Source organism: Olea europaea, unplaced genomic scaffold, assembly GCF_002742605.1.
Source record: "Olea europaea var. sylvestris unplaced genomic scaffold, O_europaea_v1 scaffold1469, whole genome shotgun sequence".
NCBI lineage: Eukaryota > Viridiplantae > Streptophyta > Magnoliopsida > Lamiales > Oleaceae > Olea > Olea europaea.
The window spans coordinates 313,468-338,554 of NW_019232246.1; the positions used below are offsets into that span (position 1 = coordinate 313,468).

At 33.4% G+C, this 25,087-nt stretch overlaps 1 protein-coding gene across 3 annotated transcripts; it reads right to left on the reverse strand.

Moving 5' to 3' along the window:
- Positions 1–8,422: 8,422 nt before the first annotated feature.
- On the reverse strand, positions 8,423–13,078 carry LOC111376201 (transcription initiation factor TFIID subunit 14b-like). 3 transcript variants are annotated; one of them, XM_022999147.1, is made up of 7 exons: positions 12,758–13,078; positions 12,516–12,604; positions 12,141–12,392; positions 11,674–11,860; positions 11,465–11,575; positions 8,725–8,804; positions 8,423–8,572 (listed from the first exon to the last, which is right to left on the reverse strand). In XM_022999147.1, exons 1-7 carry the CDS (start codon positions 12,773–12,775, stop codon positions 8,533–8,535), a joined length of 777 nt encoding a protein of 258 aa, XP_022854915.1. In that variant the 5' UTR covers positions 12,776–13,078; the 3' UTR covers positions 8,423–8,532. The 3 variants fall into 3 exon arrangements, with proteins under 3 accessions (XP_022854915.1, XP_022854916.1, XP_022854917.1); XM_022999148.1 differs by lacking the exon at positions 12,516–12,604; XM_022999149.1 differs by lacking the exon at positions 11,465–11,575.
- Between the last annotated feature and the right edge of the window lie 12,009 nt (positions 13,079–25,087).

Consider the following 25,087-nt stretch of genomic DNA (forward strand, 5'->3'; position numbering starts at 1 on the left):
ATAACAAAGAAGTTTGATACTTTAACTCAATCTGTGCACATGGTACAACATCCAGCTTTGGTATGCACGAGTTGTGGGTTAGATCACATCACTTCAAGTTGCCCTTTAGCTTCTACTCCCATGGGTCAGTCAGCAGAGGTCAACGCAGAACTATCAGAGGAAAAATGGATCTTACCCATACAACTACCATCCGGGTTTGAACAAGCATCCTAACTATTCGTGGGTGGATAATCCAGATCAAGTCAATCAGATGAAGGGCAATCCACCAGTAATTCAGTAACAGCAAGGTAAGAGGCAATCCTTGAAAGATCTACTGGTCACGTACATCACCAAGACTGAAATAGTAATGCAGAATCAGCAAGCTTCCATATATAACCTAGAAAATTACGTAGGACAGATAGAAGCTGCATTAGCCAACAAACCACAGGGTACCTTACCGAATGACACAGAGAAGAACCCACAGGAGCAGGTATTAGTAGCTGAGGCGGTAAATTATGCAACTATTGAGCTCCCATCTACCACATCCACCACCCCTCTTAAAGCTTATGTGCCACCCATTCCATTTCATCTAAGACTTCAACGCCAGCCAACAGCAGAGCGGGTTCAGGCCATCACTACTAGGAGTGGTGTTCAATTGCCAAAAATCACTATAAAGAGGAAGGAGACAGAGAGAACTCAAATGCTTACTAAGAATAAGGAACTGAAGAAGCAATCGAAAATGACCAACAGACAGTTTCAAATAATCCACAGCTTAAGGCAAATGTTCCTGGCACTTCACTGACACCTCTGGTCCCTTTTCCTCAAACGTTACAGAAGACCGAATTGGAGAAGCAAGCTATGAAATTCCTGAAAATCCTCAAAAAGTTGCATGTCAACATCCCATTCATTGACGCTATCCTTTAAATCCCAAACTATTCTAAGTTTTTGAAGGAGATGCTGACTAAAAAGAAAAAGATGCTCGTGCATGAAACAATAACACTATTTGAAGAGTGCAGCACGATCATCCAGCAAAGGATCCCTCCCAAACTTAAAGATCCAGGGGGTTTCACTCTACCTTGCTCCATAGGAAACTTACAAGGTATTAATTGTTTAATTGATTCAAGAGCAAGTATTAACTTAATTCCTTTGCCTCTTTACAGGAAATTAGGATTGGGAGATCCCAAGGCGGCTTCTATCATCCTTCAGCTGACGGACCGAACATTGAAACATCCCTATAGAATAGTCGAGGACATGCTCATCAAGACGAGAGAATTTATTTTTTCAGCTGACTTTATCATTCTAGACATAGAAGAGGCATCCCAAATTCCAATAATACAATGAAGGTCATTCCTGTCAACAAGTGGGGCGTTACTTGATTTTGAAAAAAACGAGATAGTCATGAGGGTGGAGGATAAGCAACAAAGCTTCACCATGGAAAATACAATCAAGCAACCATCATATTTTGAGGATTGCCAATGAGTTGATCACTGGGAGAGTTACAAAGGCCGGCTAGATGTAGATGGAATGGTTGGTAGGGATAACAATGGAAACTTGATCATGTGGTGGATGAAAGATGAAAGAAAGAAGTGCAACCAGTGTTTAAAATGTAGGGCTAAAAATTCGCTTTTCAAGCCACCATGAAGAGCCTAAAAGCAACAAAGTCTAGCTAAAGACTATAAATTAAGCGCTTGTTGGGAGGCAACCCAATATTTCTATCCATTTTATTTTACTATAATTAGAATAGCTTAAGATAATTTAGATTAATTTTTATTTTAGAGACTCATCATCCATACCACGTTTTTCTCTTAGGTCTTTGAGATTTAATGGTTTATTAGATGTTTGGGCTAAATAACACATGTTCTAGGTTATTTAATCTCTAATTTTGTATTTAACTGCCATATGTAGGAATATGATGTCGCAAAACACTCAAACCAACATAGACCAAGGGAAAAACATGATGAAGGAAAATGTCTAACAGTTGCCCAAAGTGCATTCTATGTACAACTGGAAAATCCGAGGAGTACCTTCTTCCTTTCATTCCCTGTCCCCTTACATTTTCAATTATATTTTAAGACATTGAGGAAAATGTCAAGTTTAAGTTTGGGGGTGGAAAAAAAACTTTTTGAGTTTTTGATTTTTGTATGTTTTTGTGTTTTTCTTTAAAAATAAATAATAAATTCGTTAAAATTTCTATTTTTGTGCGTTAAAAAAATTAAAATTTATCTATTTATTTATTTTTGTTTGTTTGTGTGCTTGTGTAGGTTAGACAGTTTGGCTGACTATAATGATTAAATTTGAGGTTTCGTATTGATTTATGAACTGTGGATAAGATGTATGCTAAACTAGTTAAAGCTCAACGTTGCAAGACTTGATATTATACATGCACTAGAATTGAGTTTGACATTGTGATGAAATGAGTTGATTCATATGCTTGATAGGTTGATTTAATCGGACATAGATGCTTTACCCATACCATACAAATTATTTATCCTTAGACCAAATTTAGCACAGTTTGGAGATGATTTTGCTATTGTAGAAAGATACGAATGTGGACAGGGATTCCATGTGTGAAAACTTAAGTGTGGATTGTCTTAGACTAACATGATAAAATTGGGTGAAAGTTTTGAGTTGGAGGTCGATTTGATTGAATAAGTGTGTGATAAAGAGCATTGCACTAATCAAAGCATATATTTTGAAATTTAAAACTTCTCTCTAAAGCCTTTATGACTCGAGTAATTAAGCCTATAAGGGTATCTTAAAACCTGATGCCCTAAAGTCGTCTAATTTGGGAGTCATCGGCTTAAAGCTCATTATATGGGTCATTTAGAAAGCAATCAGAGATGAAGTTGCACTTGAAAAAAAAATTCTCTTTGAAGCTTTTTGACTCGGGTTATTAAGCTTGTAAAGATATCTTAAAATCTGATGCCCTAAATTCATCTGACTTAGGAGTCATCGACCTAAAGCCTGCTATAGGGGTCATCTAGAAAGCTTAATGGAGAGAAAAAAAACTCTTAAAAATCAGGAAAAGCAGGTGCATGGAAAAATGCAGAAACACTAAATACCTTGTTAAGTCCTAACACTTATTCGAAAAAATTTAACTTTTGATTAGAGATAATTAGCCTAATTGAGTCTTGACGGTTGAATCAATCAAATTAACTGAGAATCCTTGTTCATTGATGTATTGAGTTGCAACCAGTGATGCCCACCTGAACTAGAGAGGATAAGGATAGTAATGAAAAATTCAACCTTAGATCACACGCTGGGAAAATAGTGAAAAAGAATAAATTTAGGGGTGTGTGAATCTTACGAGAGATGAAATGATATATTTGACCATAGAGGGTCGGGAATTGAAACAACTTGTGAAATCATTAATGTCTACTTAATTTTTCACACACACACGTCAATTTTGCATTGGAAGAGTGGATATTGGTTTGGTATTGTAACTTTGAAGCAGTTTATAGATCTAATACGATGATCTCGAATTCTGTGGTAAAAAGCTAGATTGTCCAGCCAAATATTTTTGCATACTTGTATATTTGTTATTATTTAGGTTATATTTTTGTTTGAGGACAAACAAAGATTAAAGTTGGGGGGTTTGATAAGTGTAGTTTCTACACTTATTTAGGATCTTAAATGATGATATTTTGTTATTCTTTGAACGGATTAGTACCTAATTTGTTATTTATTGCTTTTATTAGGAAAAGTCCATGTTTCAAAGAAGAACTGAAAAAAAATAGAAAATGGCTAAATGAAGCAAATTCGAAGTATGGGGACCAAAGTGTAAATATTTAATGGTTGATTTGGACCACAAAAGACACCTTGAAAATTGATAGGAGTCAATTGAATGCAAATTGGAGTCAACAAGGAAAGGGATATGATTAGAATATTATCGTAAATTGACTTCCAATCATATAGGATATTTTCAACATTTTTGATCAACTTGAGATCCATTTTTCGGATGGAGAACATCTGAATTGGAAAAATTGTATTTCTAGAAGAATTGTAGATCTTTTAATTAGCTTTCCAATGCACTTTGAATCACCGAAAGAGAAAGTTATGATCAAAATACTGAAAGTTGTGCAGAGACAAAATTATGTGCGCGTGAAGGCAGCTTTCCTTATTTGATTCAAACTCTTTTGGAAGACAATTTGGACGTGAATTTTGACCTAATTTCATCAGATAAATACAAGATATGGGCAGCAATGAAAGGGTCTCTCTCTTGCCTCTTCATACACAATAGTTTCATCAAATCCATCAAGAATAAGGGGCTAATTGCTATATTTTGAGAGAGAAGATCAAGCCATAGCAAGGAATCGAAGTTCAATTACATCAAGTTTTGAAGAATTCAACTTTGGATGTGAAGATCAACATCTTTTGTATTCTTTCATGATTTGGGTGATATTTTTCTATTATTCTTCTTGTAATTTATATATTAATATGCTATACTAGTTTTTCATTGTATTGGATGAGATGAACCCTATTATTTATTTATTTCAATTCAAGACAAGTATTTAGTTTAATTCATGTGTTACTTGATTAATTTTGCATTTCCATTGCACTATTGAATTGTTTGGCCATCAATTGAATAGTTAGTTGCTTGTTGCAGTGTAGGAATACTCACAACGAGTCTAGAACGCGGCAAAATTAACATGTATAGTTAGGATTAGGAATAATATCTATCATACATGCAATTATATTGATAACTTAAACTAAATGCATGATTTTAATATGAATTCGGACTAGAAATAGGATCGGGTCGTGTTAATCATAGGTTGGTGTATCTTGGAAAAGAACATTTAACATATTAGTGTTATCGATTGTCAAGAACTCGTGAAACAAATTAGATTACGAATCAAGAATTGAAATAAATAGCAATAGGCAGAGTCAAAATTCAATACAATCCTTCATAATTTGATAAACCCCAATTTTTATTGCTTTCTTAGATTAGTTTAGTTTAAATCAAATCAAAATATTTATTTTGTTTTCATAAACAGAATTCCATACGAAATTAGTAAACTTGAATTAAATTTATTCTCTATGCGACGATAACTCTTAACTCACTAATTATTACTTGTCAACGATCCCGTACGCTTGCGGGTATCACACGAACACCTGAACACCTCAATAAATATGAAGTCACAGGCTTAAGATCATAGTAGTCAAAAGTCTAATGGCGTGCTCTGTGCGTATGTTAATCACATAGAGCATTCTAATAATACCATTTTGGCGGAGGCTTGGCTTGTATAGAGGAGGGAAGTTCTACTTGGACAAAGTCTGAAAGCAATTGTGATTTTGAGAACAACAAAGGATCAAACTTTCTCTGCCCTTGAGCTTGGTCTTCCGTTGATGAGACATCTTTCGTCTCTATCTAAGCCATTAGTCACAGACCTAGAGAACTCCCCAACCCATAAGGCATGGCAAGACTGCTTATCGTGAGTTTATTACTATATTTTTCGAAAGTGCACTAACGATATATGTTATTCAGGTATGATGACAAGCTTTCTATGTTCTTATATTGTGCCTGGGGAAATATTGTCCTGGGGGTGTCTCGTGACCTCAAAAGCCGAACGAGCGGTCTGTTACATGTGGTTCAAAGCAGGTCCGCTCCGAACATTGCTTTATTAGTTTACCTAAGACTAAAGGCGTGCGTTCCCGCAAACAAGATTTTGGGACCGCCAACATGTGGCAAAGCAGTTGGCAAGCAAGCGGAATCAAGGATAGAAAGCTTTGAGAATGATGGATGTTGGGGGCATACATTATGCAGTTTTGTTGGCTGCATGAATGTTTGTTTCGCGAAGGCATGATCAAGGCATTGCTGTGGAAATTTAATAGTAGGGGCACAAATTGATGGTATTGAAGTAATTAAGATTCTAGTTCCAATTCAAAATAACAATATATTTTGAAATAACACGTTCAAAATTTGTTTGTTCCCTTGGCTATGATAGATTGTGACTTAAGACATCAGAGAACTTTAATACGGTGGATTTTCACTCTTTAGGTTCACTAAAAATGCCCAAGCATCCAAACATCAAGAATATTGGAAAAGCATTTAATAGAAAAATCTCAAAGATATTAATCCTTATTTCGAAATGTGCATTTCATCCCTATTCAATTCAATTTTTTTTTTAAATTTATTTTCAACCACATTTTATAAGATCCAAAACTTTTATCAACATTTCAACTACATATTTCTTGTCAAAATCTATTAAAAGCATGATTTTTATTCAAACCAAATAGAAGCTGCATTAACATTAGACAATCTTTGGATGGTAAAATAATTTATTATCAAAAGAAATCTAAAGTGTTTATATCTTCATCCATTCTGGTGAATTGGGAGCAAAGTTTAGTGGAAATTACACAAAACCCAACTTTAAAAAACTTGTGTTCAAAAATCAAATGGAAGGTTTTAATTTTCACAAATCAGATTTTTCAACCCAAACCGTAAATTATTTCTCCCCTTCTCCTCAGTATCCATTCTTCTCTCCCTCTCCACCATCATTCGTTTAGGAACTACACTCATCAGTGGCGGCAAGCGGCAGTCATGCATCGCTGAGGCTCCCTCCTCATTCATTCGCTAATGTAGACGGTGAGGCACTGCGAGCAGCGATGCCTTGCTGGTCCTTGACGGCAACGGCGCAGCTACGCCTAGCAAGCGGAGCTCTGCTGTTGCTCGAATCTACAGCGGTGCCTCTACTGGTGGTGGTGCTGTGGTGGTGGCTAGCAATGTTAAATCTGTTGCTAGTGGTGATTGATGGTGCATCTGACGGTGAGGTGCAATCGTGGGTGTTGAATCTGGGGTGGTGGCTGGTGGTGATTTGTGATATTATTCTACTTAATAATTCAAAAGTTAAACTTTCAGATTTGTGATTTCGATTTTAGATTTGTGATTTCGATTTCTTGCTTTCTGCAATCCATTTTATTTCTTTATGGCGATGCGTTTGTGTCAGGTCGGGGGTAAGTTTGTATTTTGTTGTTGGGTTGTGTTGATTGTAGTTGTGGTGGGGGTGATGGTTCAAGCAGTGTTGGGTGATGGTGCCAACAGTGGTCACAGGTGGTTTTTAGGTAGATTTTGTGTAGTTTTTTCAGGTGGTTTGGTAGTGGTGATGGTGATGGTCACGTGTGCGATGTCAGGTGTTTTGGTGCTGCAGCGATCTGGTCGCGATCCGGTGAAGTGGCATTGCGTTGAAGTTGTTGCGAAGTCCAAATCTAATTGTGTGATGACATTATTTTGGTTGATTTTTGCTTTTGTCTGTTGTGTGGTGGTCGTGGTTGGCAATGTGGTGGTGTTTTTTGCAATGTGTTGACTTGTTTGAGGTGGTTGTTGTTCTGGCGACGACGGCTGTTGTGGAGGTCTGTGACCAAATCATTGGGTTATTCATGACCAACTAATTAATTATGATCTAAATATTTGATAATTTGCAACTGAAAATGATTTGTGATCAAATAATTTGAAAATCTGTGATATACAAATCGTGACTTGATTTGTGACCAATGAAATTAACCGTGACCAACTAATTTGATAATTTGCAATGAATAAATAAGTTTTAACCAATAAAAGTTGGTTTTGTGACCTATAAAAATTTTTATTTATGATCAAGAAATAATATGTGACCTGTAAATTTTTTTATTTATGATCGAAAAGTAAATTATAAACAATAATTTGATAAATTGTGACTAATTGTTTGATAAATTATGATTAAAAATTAACCCGTGATTAATTAAATTTTTTTATTTGTGATCGAAAAACAAACTGTGCCCTACAAAATTTTTGAATTTGTAATTGTAAAATAATGTGACATAAAATTTCTTATTTGTAACCACAAAATAATAAGTGACTAATTGAATTGTTAATTTGTGACGAAATTGTATAGATATATAACATAAATATATTTAATTAATAAAATAATTAATTAATTAAATCATAAATAAATTTTAATAAAAATCTGATTTTATAAGTTTGAAACTTGTTTTCTTAATTTTAAAATATGTTATACTTATGAAATTTTCCCCAAAATTTATCCGAACATGTTGCTGACTGCGAGGTGCATGGCTTATTTTCAAGCCCAAATTGAGTCCGTAAGCTGGGTCCCTATGATTTGTCCATAATGTAAGTGGAGTTGAGCAACAGTCAAAAGCTTATAAGCAAACACACCAATCCAAACATATGTGCTTATTGAACTCATGAACACATGACATCCTCACATATAGGTTTTTTTATTAAGTACTTATGTTAGCCACTCTTCTTAAGCCCTATCCAAACATGCTCTATAACTAGCTGCTCATTTCTTACTGTTTAAGAACCCTACAGATAAGAGATTTATACAATCAGTGATAAGGACACAAAATTTTGCAACGTGGCATCTTTTTTTTAATCAAGAAATGCATACTAAATAGTTGGTGTCTGAGAAGACGGAGCAGTGCTTGCTGTTAAATTCTCAGAACCTTAGTAAAACCTCAAATCAGAATATTAATGCCTATAAATATGGAGTAGAGTACGTCAGAAAGTGTTTAAGAGTTCCCACAAATTATACAAAGCACTGAAGGAGTATATCTTCATATATAAGAATCGATCTGACTGCCAATTTTTCTCCTCCTTCATGAAATACATTGAAGGTTTCACATGTCAAAAATGACAAAAAAGAAGCATAGGAATTAGTTCAATCACACATGAATTGAAACCCTTGTTATCTTAATCTCTTGGAATGATAAAATTTTTGGGTTAGATTAGATGCATTGAAAATTTACGTGTCAGATGGAGATTTCAGTTGTTGCTGCCCGTCTATCAAACTCAACTGCCGTCTGAGTCTCGCAATATGAGCTTTCACCTGCGGCACCAGCATACATATAAACTGTGAAAGAACAATTTTTGTAACTAGAGAAGTGGAAATAATTCATGATAAGCAAATATTTGATGTCTAATATGTGTGCATTAATAGAGCAAAAAACAACATCTGAAACCTTCAAGTCTTGTGCCTTAAAAATATTATCAACAATATTTTAGTAAATAATTGTCTATTGGGTCTTGCATACAAGCTGATATCGTGGAATATAATGGTTTTCCTCATCATTTAGGTATATTTGCAGCAATAGATTACATGCAATGTCCTCAGAGATCATCCTCAGTGATCTCACGATTTAAAAGTTCATTTAATAATAATATAGATAAAGGTACAGGCACAGGCACAGGCACATCTTTCACCTATAGCAAATCTAAACACAAATTATGTGTAACCTAAATCATCTAATGTTATTAAATCAAACAGAAACTTTTTATTCCATACTTATAATCTAATAAAAAAATAAAAAAAAAAATGCCATAAAGATGCAGTTCACACACAGCAGATGAGTAGTTGTGGCTGAATGCAGAACTTGCATCAATTTAACTGATTAAGTACCAGGGAAAACAATGCCAGACTGACAGGGTCTTACTTCCAAATCAGAGTACACTTTCTATGAACAAGAATGATATAAAAACGCTGCCCCTGGACTAGCATCTATATTTCATTTTTTTTTTTGATAGGAATTAGCATATATATTTCAATGTCCCAGGATACATCAAACTCATTGGACTTTCTCTAGCACATGTATTTTGTATCTAAAGAATATCAAGCGCATTAAGTTCATCCAACTTAAGTAACAATGTAAGAGTATCTCCAAGAGACTCTTAAAACATGAGATGCTCTCCATTTTAAAGAATCAAACCTTAAAATCATAACTCTTTAAATTAATATTTTAATTTAATGAGTGGGTTTGGCTCTCCAAAAAGCCACTCCCTATAATTAAATGCATTCGAAGTGTTCAAATTTTCGATGTAGGAAAATAACATAATAATCTAGTAAAAAGCTAGTTAAAATAAAAGATAGAGAAAAATAATATATTTTTTTAGAGTGGTAAAATTAAGTGCTAAATATATATAGCTTATTGAAGTACTTCAAAATTTTAACTCTCTAGATGCTCTTCAAATGATATATTATGCTCTTTAAAAATAAAGTGTCTCTTGGAGCTTCATTGGGAATCCAGCAAATGGTTTACTGCAAATTTTTCTGTTTTAAATTGCATGAGCCGTCCCCAAAGTTTGACCCCATTTGCATTTCTATTCCCAAGGTTGTTTTCTTGGCATTTAACTCATCAACCTTTCATTTTAGATACTTTCATCCCCTATTCACAGTTCAATCCAGCAAAACTGTTAAGATGACTTTGAGAAATTTACCAACAACTCTAAACAAGTAAAAGAAAAAGTATATGGAATAAAAGACCGACTTCTGCCTCATGCCCCAATCCACGCAGCCTCAAATCTGTTCAAGGGTTGATTTTATGGTAGTGGCTCAAGCAAGAAAAAGATAAAACAAGTTGCAGAATACCACCATCACCAATCAATCTCTTCAATTTTCAAGGAAACGGTCTTCAAAATTGGTAGTCATCAGTTTAAAAAATGTGCACCATTTAAATCCCACATCTTTGGTAACTGGAGATGACAGTAATAATACATTCTATCTGCAAATACCAAAGGAGCGGAGGTTTGTTTGGATGGAATTCTGGAGGAAAATGATAAGTCTTTTCTATTTGTCTTTGGGTAAAATGCACAAACAATACCCAAAATTTTGGCAACTTTGCACTTCTATCCACAACTTCTTTCTCTTACCATTTAGCTCCTTGATAGTCCATATTTGGTGCATTTCACCTCTGGTTTTCATCCCGAAAAGTAAGCATGAAAACGAATTTATCTCTTTAACTGTAAATAAGCAAGAGAAATATATAATATAAACAAGGAAGAAAAAAACAAAAACAAGAAATCCGCATCCCCATCCCCCAACAGCCGCCACACTACAATCCCCAATTTGATCTTCGAAATTTGTGCAAAGATGCTATTATCATTGTCACCTTCGCAAGCAAAGATGTGAAGAACTTGAATAGCACAATGGTGTTCAGTATTTGTTCAACTTTTAAACAACCATTTTGAAGATCATTTCCTAGAAGAATAAAGAGATTGATTTGTGGTGTGTAGTTTCGTAACTCCTTTCATCTTCCACTTGTGCGTATCCATAGCCATCACCATAAAAGTAACTTGTGTAAAGATTTGGGGTGGGGCTGCTTGTGGGGGCATGAGGAAGAAGATAGCCTCTTTTGTTTTTTTCTTCTTATATTCATTTATTTTGCTTATCCAAAATTGAGGGAAAAATTTTCTTTTAATTCCAGGTTTATGCTTTGGTTGGACAAAATCCGTGAGTAGGAAAAAGATGCACCTCAAATTGGAAGGTTGAGGAGCTAAAGGCCAAAGAAAAAGGTGGGGGGTAGAAGTGACAAAATGGTTCAAATATTAGGGACCACGAGTGGAATAGACCCTTCTATTTTTCCCAACCTGATGAGTCATGAGAGGATTTTAGTGGATATTGAAGCATTATAAGTAAAACTTCAATCCTTCTTTCATCTCAAATATAAACTGTAGATAATTTTAGTAGAAGAGTAAATTTCTATTCATATTAACCTGCTGGCGTGTGGCAGCTAGTTTTAATAGTTCATAGGCCTCAGAGAAATTGGTGAACCACTGGATTAGGGGATTATTTTTGGTGTCACCCCTCTCCCCACCGTCAATATCCTCCATCGGCAGTATAGACAAGTAAATAAAATAATAGTATACCAAACAATAGTGAATAGGAAAATCATTTGATAACCAAAAAGATAAAGAAAGCATACAAGGAGGCAACGCAAAGCCACTGGGTAGTCTATAGGCATAATAACGGCACGTTGATTCTGCACGCGTGCAAGGAAACCCTCTGAAGGCTCAGAAAACACAATTTCGTCATAGGATTTCCTGACAGCAGGCTTCTTCATGGACATGGGACCAGAGTCCTCCTCAGGGTATAACTTCAAATGGTGATACCTATAAGCAATTACACACTTAATCGTAACTTCTAATACAGAATATACCACAACATCAAGAAGACTATTTGATAGTGACTGCATTCATAATTGAGGAAATCCAAACCAATTTGTAAGCTAGAAGAAAAGCAGCAAAAAAGACTCATTCATGCAAAATCATAAATCTTTGACCCAATAATGCCTGGTATCGGGGGCAAATAATCACATTCACATCATTCAGGCCTCATGTTGCATACAGGATCTTATGCATACATACATATATGTATGGATGTAATGATAACCTCACACAAGCATGACAAAGAGAGCAGGCCCACAAGTGCAATGGCTTTACAGTAATGTCCCTGTCGAAATGAAGGGTAATGACGATTTCAAATTCACCCCATCCAGACTCCGATAATTCAAAAGGACCTTCAACAACCCTCGTGGGATTATTAAACGTTGAAAGTAGTAGGAAAACAGCTTGCTTTATCGCCACTTCCAGGTCCTCATTTGTAGGGCTACGCACATAAACTGTCCATTTATGAGACTGGTACCTAGTTAAAATCCAACCAAAAAAAATAAAATCAAATGAAATCAAACAAGCATTTCATCAAACAGTTAATAGATAATTACAATTCTATCAACCTATAAAACTAATAAAACAAAAGAAAACTTCCTCGCTAGCTTTCTTGCCAAGCCAAAACGCAATTTTACCATACACAATTGGGACACAAATTTCCGAATCTTTAAGCTTCTTACCCAAAGTCTACACATAATGAAACATATTTAAAATAATTACCAAAATAATCATAAAACCTTTAGTAGGAAAGAAGTATTTTTTCCATTAATGGGAAAATTTATTTTGATGATACTGTAAACGGCGAGTAAATTTAAAACTGGAAGTGCAGATGATTACTACCTTTTTCTCATTTCTCATTATCGTCTGAATATTTAGCAATTCTGGTGCGCTGTGATTTCGGTGTGGCCCACCAATGTCCGGCTGATATGCTCCGTGTTTCTACTTTCTGATTCTAAGGCATTCCACGGTGGGTTTTGCTACAAGTAAATGATCGGGGTAGAAATAGCATTTTCCTTCCACAATTGTTCTTCCCAACTATAATTTCATTAAGAATCCAATTGAAATTAGGGCCTTTCCAATCGAAAAGTGTATGAAATTAGGTTTTAGCCCCCATTGGCCTCCATTTTTTAAAATGAAAATGCGTACAACAGTATCATTTTGAAAAATGATTGATTGAAAAAGAAAAAAATTTGATTTAGGTGTAATATTATTTCATAGAAAATTGTGTGATTGAAAATAGAAGAGAAAAAAATCTACTTTAATGAGTACTAAACAGGGGTTTAATGGGATCCGGTGAGGGAAGGTATGTTTAGGTTTCCATGGGAGGAAATAGCGGGAGATGGCCGGTCTTTGCAAAACGGCTTTTGACCCTTCTTTTCTTTTTTTTTTTTAAAGCAAAAATATTTAAAACCTTAAAAAGTAATGAAAAAATCATTAATACTCTCACATTTTCACAAAAGAAGAGAGTAAAAAGTAAAGACCACCCAGATGCTGGGCAAATAATCGACGACCCAAATGTTTACGACCCAAAAGGTGAGCTTTGAAATTTTAATGTATTATTAATTTTTCGAAATAAAGCATGTTTATGTTTATTTGTGTGAGAAATCTTTGTAAAAATGGATAAATCTTTGTAAAAATGGGATGTAAAACACAAATTATGCATGGAAATACATTAATTTGGCATTTTTTACCGTGGATATCACCTCCACCAAAGAAGAAGATGGCAGCAATGCCGTTTGGGCCATCTGGATTGATTCCAAAGGATTCTTCCCAGACGGACCAGTCAACCTTTTTTTCCCCGTTTTGTATTTAATTTAATTTATTTTAATTATTTAGTTAAATTGTTTATTTTTAATTACTTGTTTATATTGTTTATTTAGTCATTTATTTATTTAGTTTAAATATTGAATTTAATTGTTTATTTAAATATTTAATTAATTATGCTAATTGCTTATGTATATTATTTGTCTAATATTTAATTATTCATTTTATTTACTTATTTGAATTGTTTATTCAATATTTATTGTAACTGTTTGCTTGATATTTGTCACTTTTGTAATTGCTTATTTAAATTGTTAACAATTATATTTTATTTACGTATTAAAATTATTGATTATTTAAAAATTTGATATTAAATATATAATTTTTTATGTATATTATGTATTTAGTGTTTAGTTACTTATTGTAATTATTTATTTTAATAGTTATTTTATTTGCTTATTTAAATTATTTATTTTAAATGCTTAATTTAATTGTTTTATTATGTATTTTAATTTCTTATTTAAATAATTAATATTTGATTAATTAATTTAATTACTTATTTAAATTTAAGCAATTTCATAAAGAAATTAAATATCACGTAAACAATTAAAAAAGTAAAATAAATAATTAAATAGTGACAAATAATATAAATAAATAATAAAGTAATTAATAAAATATTTAAATAAATTAATTTAATAAAGAATTAAATACAAAGCAAATAAACATACATAACAACTAAAATAATTATTAAATTATTAAAATAAACAAAAAATTAAATATTAAAAAATAATTATATTAAGCAATTAAAATAAATAATATACATAAAAATTAAATTAATGAATGAAATGTTAAAATATAAAATTAGATAAATAAATTAAATATTAAAAAAATAATATACATAAATAATTAAAGTAATTAATATAATATTTAAATTAATTAATTAAATAAAGAATTAAATATTAAACAAATAATATGCATAAATGTAGCGGTAAAAATTAATTTACTAATCCAAGCGGCCCAGACCATAAAACAGAGTCCACAGACGATCCAATTACACCCTCCTCAGTCCAACTCATTATAACGATTGATCCAAATACACATTCCAAGACCCACGTATTAGTTCAAAATCTCCAATAATTTATCTTCAAGATAAATCATGTTAAGACTTATCCAGATCTTATAAGAGTTATCTACAAACAGTTTTGATATCTCAACTAAATAGATCAAATTAGATTTGGCTCCAACCAACAACGAAATCTTAGAGAATCCTCTCTGATCTCGCCTAGACGATTATCCCACTCCTATAAATTTCACAATTGATCAAGCATTCAGGTATCTCAATTTACTATACTCTAATTTACTTTTTCTTTCTTTCCATGTGGCATTTATTCAACTTTTGATAAGATAAACTGACTTGACCATCGGAGGGTCTTCGACTGGCACCACACTGGTGTCCTCTTAAGATCTTTTTTATGATTGTTTTCTTTCGTTCTATTTTTCTTGAGTTCCGCAGGATTGCAGGTGGCCTATTTGATATGATTTCTTGTTTGTAAAATCTACCATCTACAAAAAACAATTAAAATTATTATTTGAAATATTTAAATAAAAAGTAAAATAATTAAGATTAATAAATTAGATAATTAATTAAATGCTAAACAAGTAATATACATGAATAACTAAAATAATTAACACAATGTTTAAATGAAGAATTAAATATTCAACAAATAATATACAAAAACAGTTAACATAGTTATTTTAATATTAAAATAAATAATTAAATTAAATATTAATAAAACAATTAATTTTTTTTTTACGTTCATTTCCTTTATTCTAGGCTGGGTATGGTCTGGTTATAAAACGTACCGAATCGAAAATTTCGGATATTTAGTAAGTGGAACTGTCAGGTCCAAATATAATTATGGAATCGTTCGGCCCGTTTCGATTTTGTTCGTTTCCGTACCATAATTACATTTTTTAACATTTACAACAATATTATATAAATACAACTAATAACATATTCAATCATAGCTTTTACAAATTAAGGAAGTCCATTTCAAAAACATATAAATAACAAGTAGTTCAATAAGATTAATTTACCAACATATACAAATACCAAAAAATAGATACTAATACTAAAATATTGGCGATCCATATCAATAATTCATTTGCTTCGGCCTTCAAGCCTTCAAGTCTACATAAAAATAAATTTCTTGAATTAGAAGTTATTTTTAAGTATTACTAATACTTACCGGCTATTTGATTTAGTCATCAATTGCTTGACTTTTCATACGAAGAAACTCTACAGAAAAAATTGAAAAAGCACAATTAACAAATATAAATAAAATAAAAATTGTTCAACTAATAAGATTTAATAAGAAAAATAAAACATATATTTTATTACTTGTCTCAATGCTCTCATAGAACTCTGTCTCTTCAATGCAAACTCTATTTTGGGATAAAAATAAAAAAATTAGAAATGAAACAAATAATTGGGCCAAAAAATTGGATTTAAAAATTGATTGGGTTGGGTCAAGCTAGCTAGGCTAGGGTGGAGTATTAATCAATCACCTAATTAGTTAATTTGTTTAGAAAAAATTAAAATAATTTGATTTATTCAATATAAAAAAATTAGGAAGATTCGGTTCTTATTCGGTCGGTTCTTGGTCTAGAACCGAGAATCGAATTGTATCAGTCGTTCTCGATTCAGATACCTGTTCGAGTATTTAACTTGAGAAGGACCGTCGAGTTAGATTCGAGAGTTTTATCTAGCCCTACTTTATTCCATTATATGTTTGATTATTGCGTATAGTAGTAATTTATCAGTTTAATTTTCGAATATTATGCTTATCCATTATCTCTTGCACAGGATTCTAACAATTGAAATTTTGTAGGATGGAATATCATTTAGACGACGCCGTCAGTCAGATCCTCGGTAAAGTTATGTCAAAAGGTAACTTTCCCAACTTCGTTTTGGTATTAGGTATGCTGGATGAGGAGCATGCGGACATATTACGTCGATCATGCTTATGGCCCTTGTTATCCTTGCGCGACGTATAGTTTTCTTGGCATCCGCTCTGTGCATTGCTATGTTGACAGCTTACGCTAGTTGACAAAGATGCCCTCTATTTTGATCTCGGGGGGCAAGGTAGTGACGTTTTTCATATTTGAGTTTGCCCTCATCACTGGATTGCAATGTACGAATGAAAAAGTAGCGAGGGATCATATTCTGAGGAACAAAAAGTTGTTGAATGAGTATTTTCATGGACAGACGACAGTTACTTTGGCGCAATTGGGAGACATATTCAAGGGATATTATTAGATGTCAGATAAGTTGAAGCTGGGCTTGGTGCTTATCCTCGAGAGCATACTCCAGTGTCATCATAAGAAATCGATTGGCATTTTCCATTTGGAGGTTGTTGATGACATTGATACCTTCAACAACTATCCATGGGGATGAAGATGTTTTATAGATACCTTACGCGTCTTTAGAAGGGGATATTCGATGCCTAAGGGGATAAGCCCGAGCATAAGTACAATGCTTATGGGTTGTCGTTGGCTTTGCAGGTATATGTTTAACACAATGAATTATCTATTTTTTTTATTAAATTCTATGTATAATAATTTTAATCGATGCAGATATAGATATATGAGACTATCCCTATCTTGGCTAGTCAGTATGCGAGGAGATAGGAGACATGCTGTACTCGGATGCATCACTGCGAGCACAAGACAAGCGGCTTGCTAGGCAGTTACCAACTCTCCTTGACGATCCTAAAATACGTATTATACATTTGCGATTTATGTTGCATGTCCTTTAAAATCTCAATACATGGTCATTAACTCGGTGAAATGTCAATATGTCAGCTAGAAGTCCTCACTGAGTTGGTACCTCGATCAAGGAAGAGAGTCAGAGTTATATTCGCGAATTGTTTGCTCCGACTACGCCAGACGATCAGCTGCCCGAGTCCGTCGTGGAACGAGATAGAGTATGTTAATTGAATATAATTTATTGATTATCGCTTTGATCTTTTAATTAAGTTATTCATTTGTAATGTTCATTTTTTTAAGAGCGCCGTCTAGTATCACCTCTACCAAGGAGATTACCTCGATCTTGGATGTCACCTCCATCGAGGAGATCACCTTCTGCTCGTAGTTGTAGTCTTCCAATGATGATATGTTCGAACTTCTAACTACATTTATGAAGGAGATTAGCAGAGAAGTAGCGGAGTTACAATGTGATGTGACAATGATACGAGCTAGCTTAGAAGACCTTCGTACTGAGGTTGTAGCGATACAAGGTGACATAGTAGGCTTGCGAGGGACTGGTGGCTCTTGGGATCGAGCGGGCGATGAAGGGACTGGCGATCCTCTGGATAGAGGGGACGGCAAGGGACCGGAGGTTCTCAGGGACGAAAGGGACGGAGGAGAGGGTGAGATGGGGTATGATGATCCGTCCTGGCCATCAAATGTAGCGATCGATTCTATTTTTGCATATGACATGGAGGGTGTGGAGGGGGCACAAAAGAAGGCAGCAAATGGGTACCGGAGGAGGTAGCTGAGGGTGTACCGGAGGAGGTAGCCGATGATGCAGAGGGGGTAATAGAGGACCAGAGGATGCCAAAGACGACGAAGACGGAGGATGTAGTCTTTGTGTCAGAGGGGGTGGTGGAGGTGAGGACGGGTAAGAAGCGTACTGCTGACGTGCCAAAGCTAATGGTCAGTAAGAGGCTGAGATTGCCGTCACAGTATATCGTTTTCCCTACATGGTCGAAGCGAAGAGAATGACATTCGTGGGTGGGACATTCTCCAATCTCTTCCGCGCAAGGTCGACCAAGTTAGACACAAGGCATTTGATGAATGGTTCAAATCCCATAAGTCCAAGTAAGTATTTTATAATTTTGCTAAAGTATATATGAGTACCATTTGTACTTTTTGTAACATTTCACTTTTTCATTTTTTAGAGATAGCTACAAGATTGGGGAGAAGACAATTTTGAATGCTAAGAAGTGTTTCGAAGATATATTGACAACCTCATCTTGGCTCATCGATGATGTAAGTGTATTATGTTTACAGAAGTTGTTGGTTTATTTATTATGATATATTGACAATTTCTCTTTTCTATTGATTTTTTTTAGCATATCGATTTGGCCATGGAATTGTTACGCGATCGAGCTCGGAAGCACCCGAGATCTTTTGACATTCCTGGTCGAGTTATCTTAAGCTTCGGGTTTGCCCATGCCATTGATATTTAGCATAGCACGCTCCTACTCCAAAGGAATGGATATGTGATGCCTGAGTACATACTAGAGTGGGTGATTGGGCTAGAGCCGACATGCAAACAGCCTTGGAAGGATTGTATACATTTGTACATTCCAGTGATCTCAAACGCACACTGATTTTCACCGACATCGTATTTGCTGAGTCAACTATCTACGTCTACAACTCCGACCATAGCTATCTGACATAACCAATGGCAGTAATCATTCTTATGATGACTATACATGTAAAGTTCGAGTAAATGACAAATTAGCCATTGTACGGAACATAACGATTGCGAGAGAAGGAATATCGTAAAGATTTACAACTTTTTAATTCCAATACTTAGATTTCAGTTATTTGTTATCAAACTAATATATTATTCTTCGCTTGCAGGAGCGATTGTGCCATATTCACAATAAAGTACATAGAGTTTTTGAGTATTGGTCGAAATGTTGATGCAATAAACCAATCCTGGATAGATATGTGGAGGCTGAAATTTGCTAGCGACTTGTACGAATATAATTGTGATCCTTAGTACATTGTATATTATTTTATTAAAAATATAAATGTTGTTTACTTCACCATGACTCATATTATAATGTAATAATCATATGTGTAATTCAAAACACTATGATTCAAAACATCAATTTAAATTTAAAATAGAACATCCAATACAATGATTTTTACAAAATAAAAAATATCACACAACAGACAGAATGTGAAAATAGCAACTAAATTTTAATTTTATTATACATCTGTTGAATTGTTGAAAACAATTACATGATGTTGACCGTCATATTTGGACTCGAAAAATAGCGAGATTTATTGGGCTAGTTTGTAATGAATTTGGTAACTTAAAATTATAATTTCGTCTAAATTGTTTTGGCGTGAATGAACGTGTTTTGGGATTGTATGCGTTAAAATTATTGAATGAAGGATTGTCTTTAATATTAGATGGTAATACATGTGATTTTCCGACTTCGAGTGAAAAAGGAAACTGATATACACTCCGTAAGAGCTTGCACACACGAAGGCGGAAAGTAAGTAAAAATCTATTTCTAACAACGATGCAAGAACTTAGTATTTATGATATGGTAATATTGGAATATTTACATAACTTTGATAAAAGGCTTATTGTACATCATATGATGGTTATAATCATTGAGTATGAGGTTGCGAAACCTATGGACATCGATTTTCATTAAATACATAATTCGAGAGCATTTTCTTTTGCAAGCTCGACATGTGATCATGTTTGAAAATCCTGCATGTGAAACATGATTTCAAATTGAGTTTTCCTTATAAATGTTTTATTGACCACTACTAAGGCACCAATGTACGTGATGTATACTTATGTGATATGTTTTGACATCGCAGCTGATACTCCTTGGTGATTGCAAAGATAAATAGAGGATGGGCCTTTGGTGATCACGGGAGGGTGGACTACTCGACTATACCCTTGTGATATTATGATTATTGGCACTGTCCGATGGGATTCTTCTTGGGAGATCATAGAGGTAGTTAGGAGATGGGCCTCTAGTGGTCACGAGAGGATGGTCCACTCGTTGGTGTCAATTTCATATTAACTATTTGATTATTGATATTGATATTATGCAGAGCTCTATCCAGTGCATTGTAGGTGGGTCAAGGGCCCAATGAAATGAAAACTTTCAAATGAAATGATTTCGAGTTGACTTTGATGAATATTGAAATATGATGCATCTTCAGCATAGTGTTTAAAATGAATAACATGGTGTCATATATCATTGTTACTCAAACTCATGATATGCATGATTTTGCTTACTAAGCATTAACTTATGTAGTTCTTGCATTGTAGGTGAGCATGGAACTACGTAGAGATCATGGCTAGTTGTGGAGCTCTTACGGGATTCCAGAGTTTGATGTACATGGACGACTACCTGTAAGATTATTTTGTGGATTGTTTTTTTGAGCTTATAGTCTATTATGTTAATTTGGGGTGTGACATTTCGTGACAAAATTTTTTGCGATATACAAAAATTGTTCAATAAGTGATTTAGCACAACACATTTTTTAAGTTTGTCGCAAAGATTGTTACGAAGATTATAAGTATCAAAAAATATAAGGCGAGATGAAAAGTTGTCATGAAATATAAGAAAGTGTGACAAATAATAAAGATTGTTGTAAAAAATATTAGAGAAGGAAGGTGCCAAAATTTTATTTGGTGGGAAACTTAATACCCCAACCTGATTTGCCTACTTAAGAAAATTGACAAAAATAATCCCCTTTTCCCTATTCATGCTTGTTATTGTTTTCACACTGAAATTGATTTGCATTATAGATGAATTGCATTTAATTACTGTTTAATTCCCGTTAGAACTAGGCCCGAACTGACATTTATTCATCTACTTTTGACCATCTCTTCTCCACTTTTTCGACCTAGAAATTTTCTCTTCGGCCACAAACCCTAGAGAAAGATAAACAAAGGGAATCGCATTTGAAGTGGAAGTGACGATGATAGGACCCGACAAAATACTGCTGGAGCGCAAGATAGACATGGCGGCGATGGCGTTCTATAAAATGTTGCGAGAGAGTAAGTCTACAGTTGAGGAAGTCATGGCCAAGATGAATGCTATCAAAAAACAAGCCCAGCCCAAAACAAAGCTCCAGGAAACTCGTCACTTAAATTCTCGTTAATTTCATAACCCTTCAACAGGTGTTTCCCTATATATGTGCTTGCGTGGGTGTTTAAATATTATATTAAGTTTCTTTAGTGTTGGTTGGGTTGTGATTTTTTTAAATTTTTTTGTGGTGTATTGATATATAAATGTAAATGATTTTCGATTAAACGTAGCATCAACTTTGGGGTTTCTTGGAGAATAGAAATAGTTTTTAATTACGAGTAGAACCTATTGATTTTATTTTTTTCTTACTCGTTTTCCAAATATAATTAATTTTGGCCTGCAAAACAATGGAGATTTTAATAACGACAGAGAGATAGAAAATACAAGTGTAAGGGAATTTCCGTGATTCACCGTGTTAAACAAATTGCACAATTAATTCATAATATTTTATTTGGTGAAATGATGAACTAGAGCATAGGCACAAGAAATGTGGGTTGAGTTCAATTTGTGCGAAGGTACTTTACATCCCTAACTTAAACACTGGATTTATGCATATGCACACGAGTGTGCTTAATCGATGATCTCTATAACTTCTGATTTGTATCGCCTATTCTTTCTATCAAATTCATTGTTGTCATCTTTGCTTCTCCTTTTCTTTTTATTTTTTTGCTGGGTGGTTCTTATAAGGATACTAACTCCTTAATGATTATTTTGATTAGATTAAAAAAATTTGTATTCATGCGTTTCATTTTTTAGCAGGAGTACAAATATTATGTGAGAAGCGGATGGTAGTTTAATTCTCTTTAAGTAGCCATCTTTCACTTCATTTAGTAATATTTATTTTTTACCATACTTATTGGTTGTTTGATACTTTGATTTTGAAAAGTTGTTTTCCTCTACTCTATTCAGGTGATGAATTTCCGGTTTTCGAATTTTCAAGAATTCTTTTTCATATTCCATTCAGAAGCTTTAAGGCATTTTATTTGTAAAAAATGTGCAGGAAACAACATTAAATCATTTATGGATGTCAGGCTTTTTGGTGATGGTTTTGGAGTCACTCATGGAATGATGAGAAATAATCTCATTTGGGTTGTTTCAAGAATGCAAGTTCAAGAGGATTGATCATTGTCCGATTTGGTATTGAACTACACTATATTAACATATATATTCAAATGACACTAGCATTGAATTTCTGAGGAATATGTGCAATAGAAAATAAACTGGATATTTTAACATAAAAAAGATTAAATTTAGACATTTGTTTCATAACAGTGTTGTATGTGTCAATAGTGGTGAAGTAATGGAGATAGACACATGGGTTGGAGCAAGGTTGGAAGCTTGGTCTTGTGGTAAGCAATGGACTGATAAGAAAGCTTGTATTTTTTTTTCTGTTTTCTCAAACTCGAGCAGGATAAAAGGGCTGAAAGATTTACATCATTACCTGCAAAAGTTCCATTAAATGCTATGGCTGAGTCTTACTCATAATAAGGAACTTCTGTGGATAGAAACTGTTGAATGCATTATGCTATCAGGTCTTTGTAATATTTTGTGCATACATACTATGAACATATTAATTCTTGCTCTCTCTTTTATTCTCTACTGGATGAAGATATCCAAAATTATATTACTTTTAACTCAAAATGAACTTCATGACTTTCTCTCTCATTTATTCCTTAATGGAATGGATGTATTGGAAATTATATTACTCATTACTCAAATTTGGAATTTTTATTGTATGAGAGAGTAATGAAGTTCATCTCAATAGCCAAGGACGAAGGTGCCACCATCATGTGTGGGGTTGAATGCCCTTAAGTGAAATTCCTTAATCATAGCCTATGGCAAGTTTGTGAATCAGCTTATAAGGATGATGACCTAAATTTATGATTGATTTGCAGCATCTAAAGAGGATTACTTCGTCGAATCTGCCATAATAACAGATGTAAAGACCTTTATCTTTCTAGTGCAACGTTATTTCTTCAATTTTTTTAGTCCTATTTTCTTCCTGTTCAGGTTTGGTGAACCACTCTAAGTAGTTCGACCTTGAAATTAATAGCAGTATATTTGTATTTGCTTTAGTTTTGGAGGTAATTGTCTATAAATAAACCTGGGTCTATATCTATTTTGTTGACAATAGCATGAATTTTTTAATGTATTTTGGAATTATTTATATTGAATTATTGTACATTGAAGCATTATTTTTATGAAGTCATGAGTTATTTCTAATGAAGTTACATTTTCAAATAAATGTGTACCATACTAACAACTCTATTGCAATGCAAGAATTTGAAAATTATCATATTTGAAAGTATGATGCAAAGAATATCTATTGTTGCAAAATAAATTCAGCCACAAGCACATATTACATAAACAAATATCTGTTGTCACGAAATAATTTGCATAATAATTTTAAATATTGTAAAGTAAAATATGTGACATAAATAATCACGACATAAATTAGGCAACAATTATATATCATTGCACAAATGATGACGAGGAAAAATTTTTTGTGTTGTGAAATAAATTTAATGACAAACATCACTCGTTACATAATAAATTCTACTACAAATATGGAATATCTGAAAATATATTGTGCAACACGTTAAACGCTTTGTAAAATAAATTTTGCGACAAATATGATTTGTTATTAAAAAATATATTACTACAACCATGTGTTGTTATAAAATATAATAGAAAACACAAGCCATACTTTTAAAAACATATTCACATCAAACATTTTTTCTCGCAAAAACTTTATTAGGTTAATCGTATCGCTAGATTGACTCGTCGGTCTTTTAATTTTTCACAACATATATGTGTTGCGAAGACATTATGGCGACAAATATCTTGTTGCTATTTTGTATTTTTTGCTTCAAACAAATAATGTTACGAGTTTGTTAATGCGATGAATTATTGAAAGTTGTCACAAAATACATTATGTGACTCATATAGCGCGACAATAGCTGCAACAAACATATTATTGCCGTGAAATGATTTTTGCAACAGAATCTCTTTTTATGCTACAATATTATTTTGTAGTGGGTGAGCCGCTCACCCCACTAATGAGTCAACAGCGATTCTAGTGGCAAATCTAAACAATCTTCATTATGAGATAGATAAAAATAATAATAAGTTAGATTTTTTTCCGAACATTTCTTGAACACTTGTTTTACCGATATTTTGTTCCTTGCTGGATAAAGAAGATTTTCATTTAAAAATACTTTTTCATGATCATTTAATATGAAATTCAATAAATAAATGAATGTTAATATATTCCAAATAATAATTTCAATGGTAAATACACAATCAATTTCTATAGACAAATGACAAAGGCTCATTAGATCCCAATAAAAATTACGAATTCAATAAAACTAAAATTCAACAATGAATTTAAATATTCTATGAAATCTAATACCAACCAAGTTATGCCAAGTTATTGCTTATCCTAGGTCTTGGAATTATTAGGTAAAAATGGCAGACCAAGTTATCACAAGTTATTGCTTAACCTAGGTCTTGAGAAAAATGGACTTCAATGGTAAATACACAATCA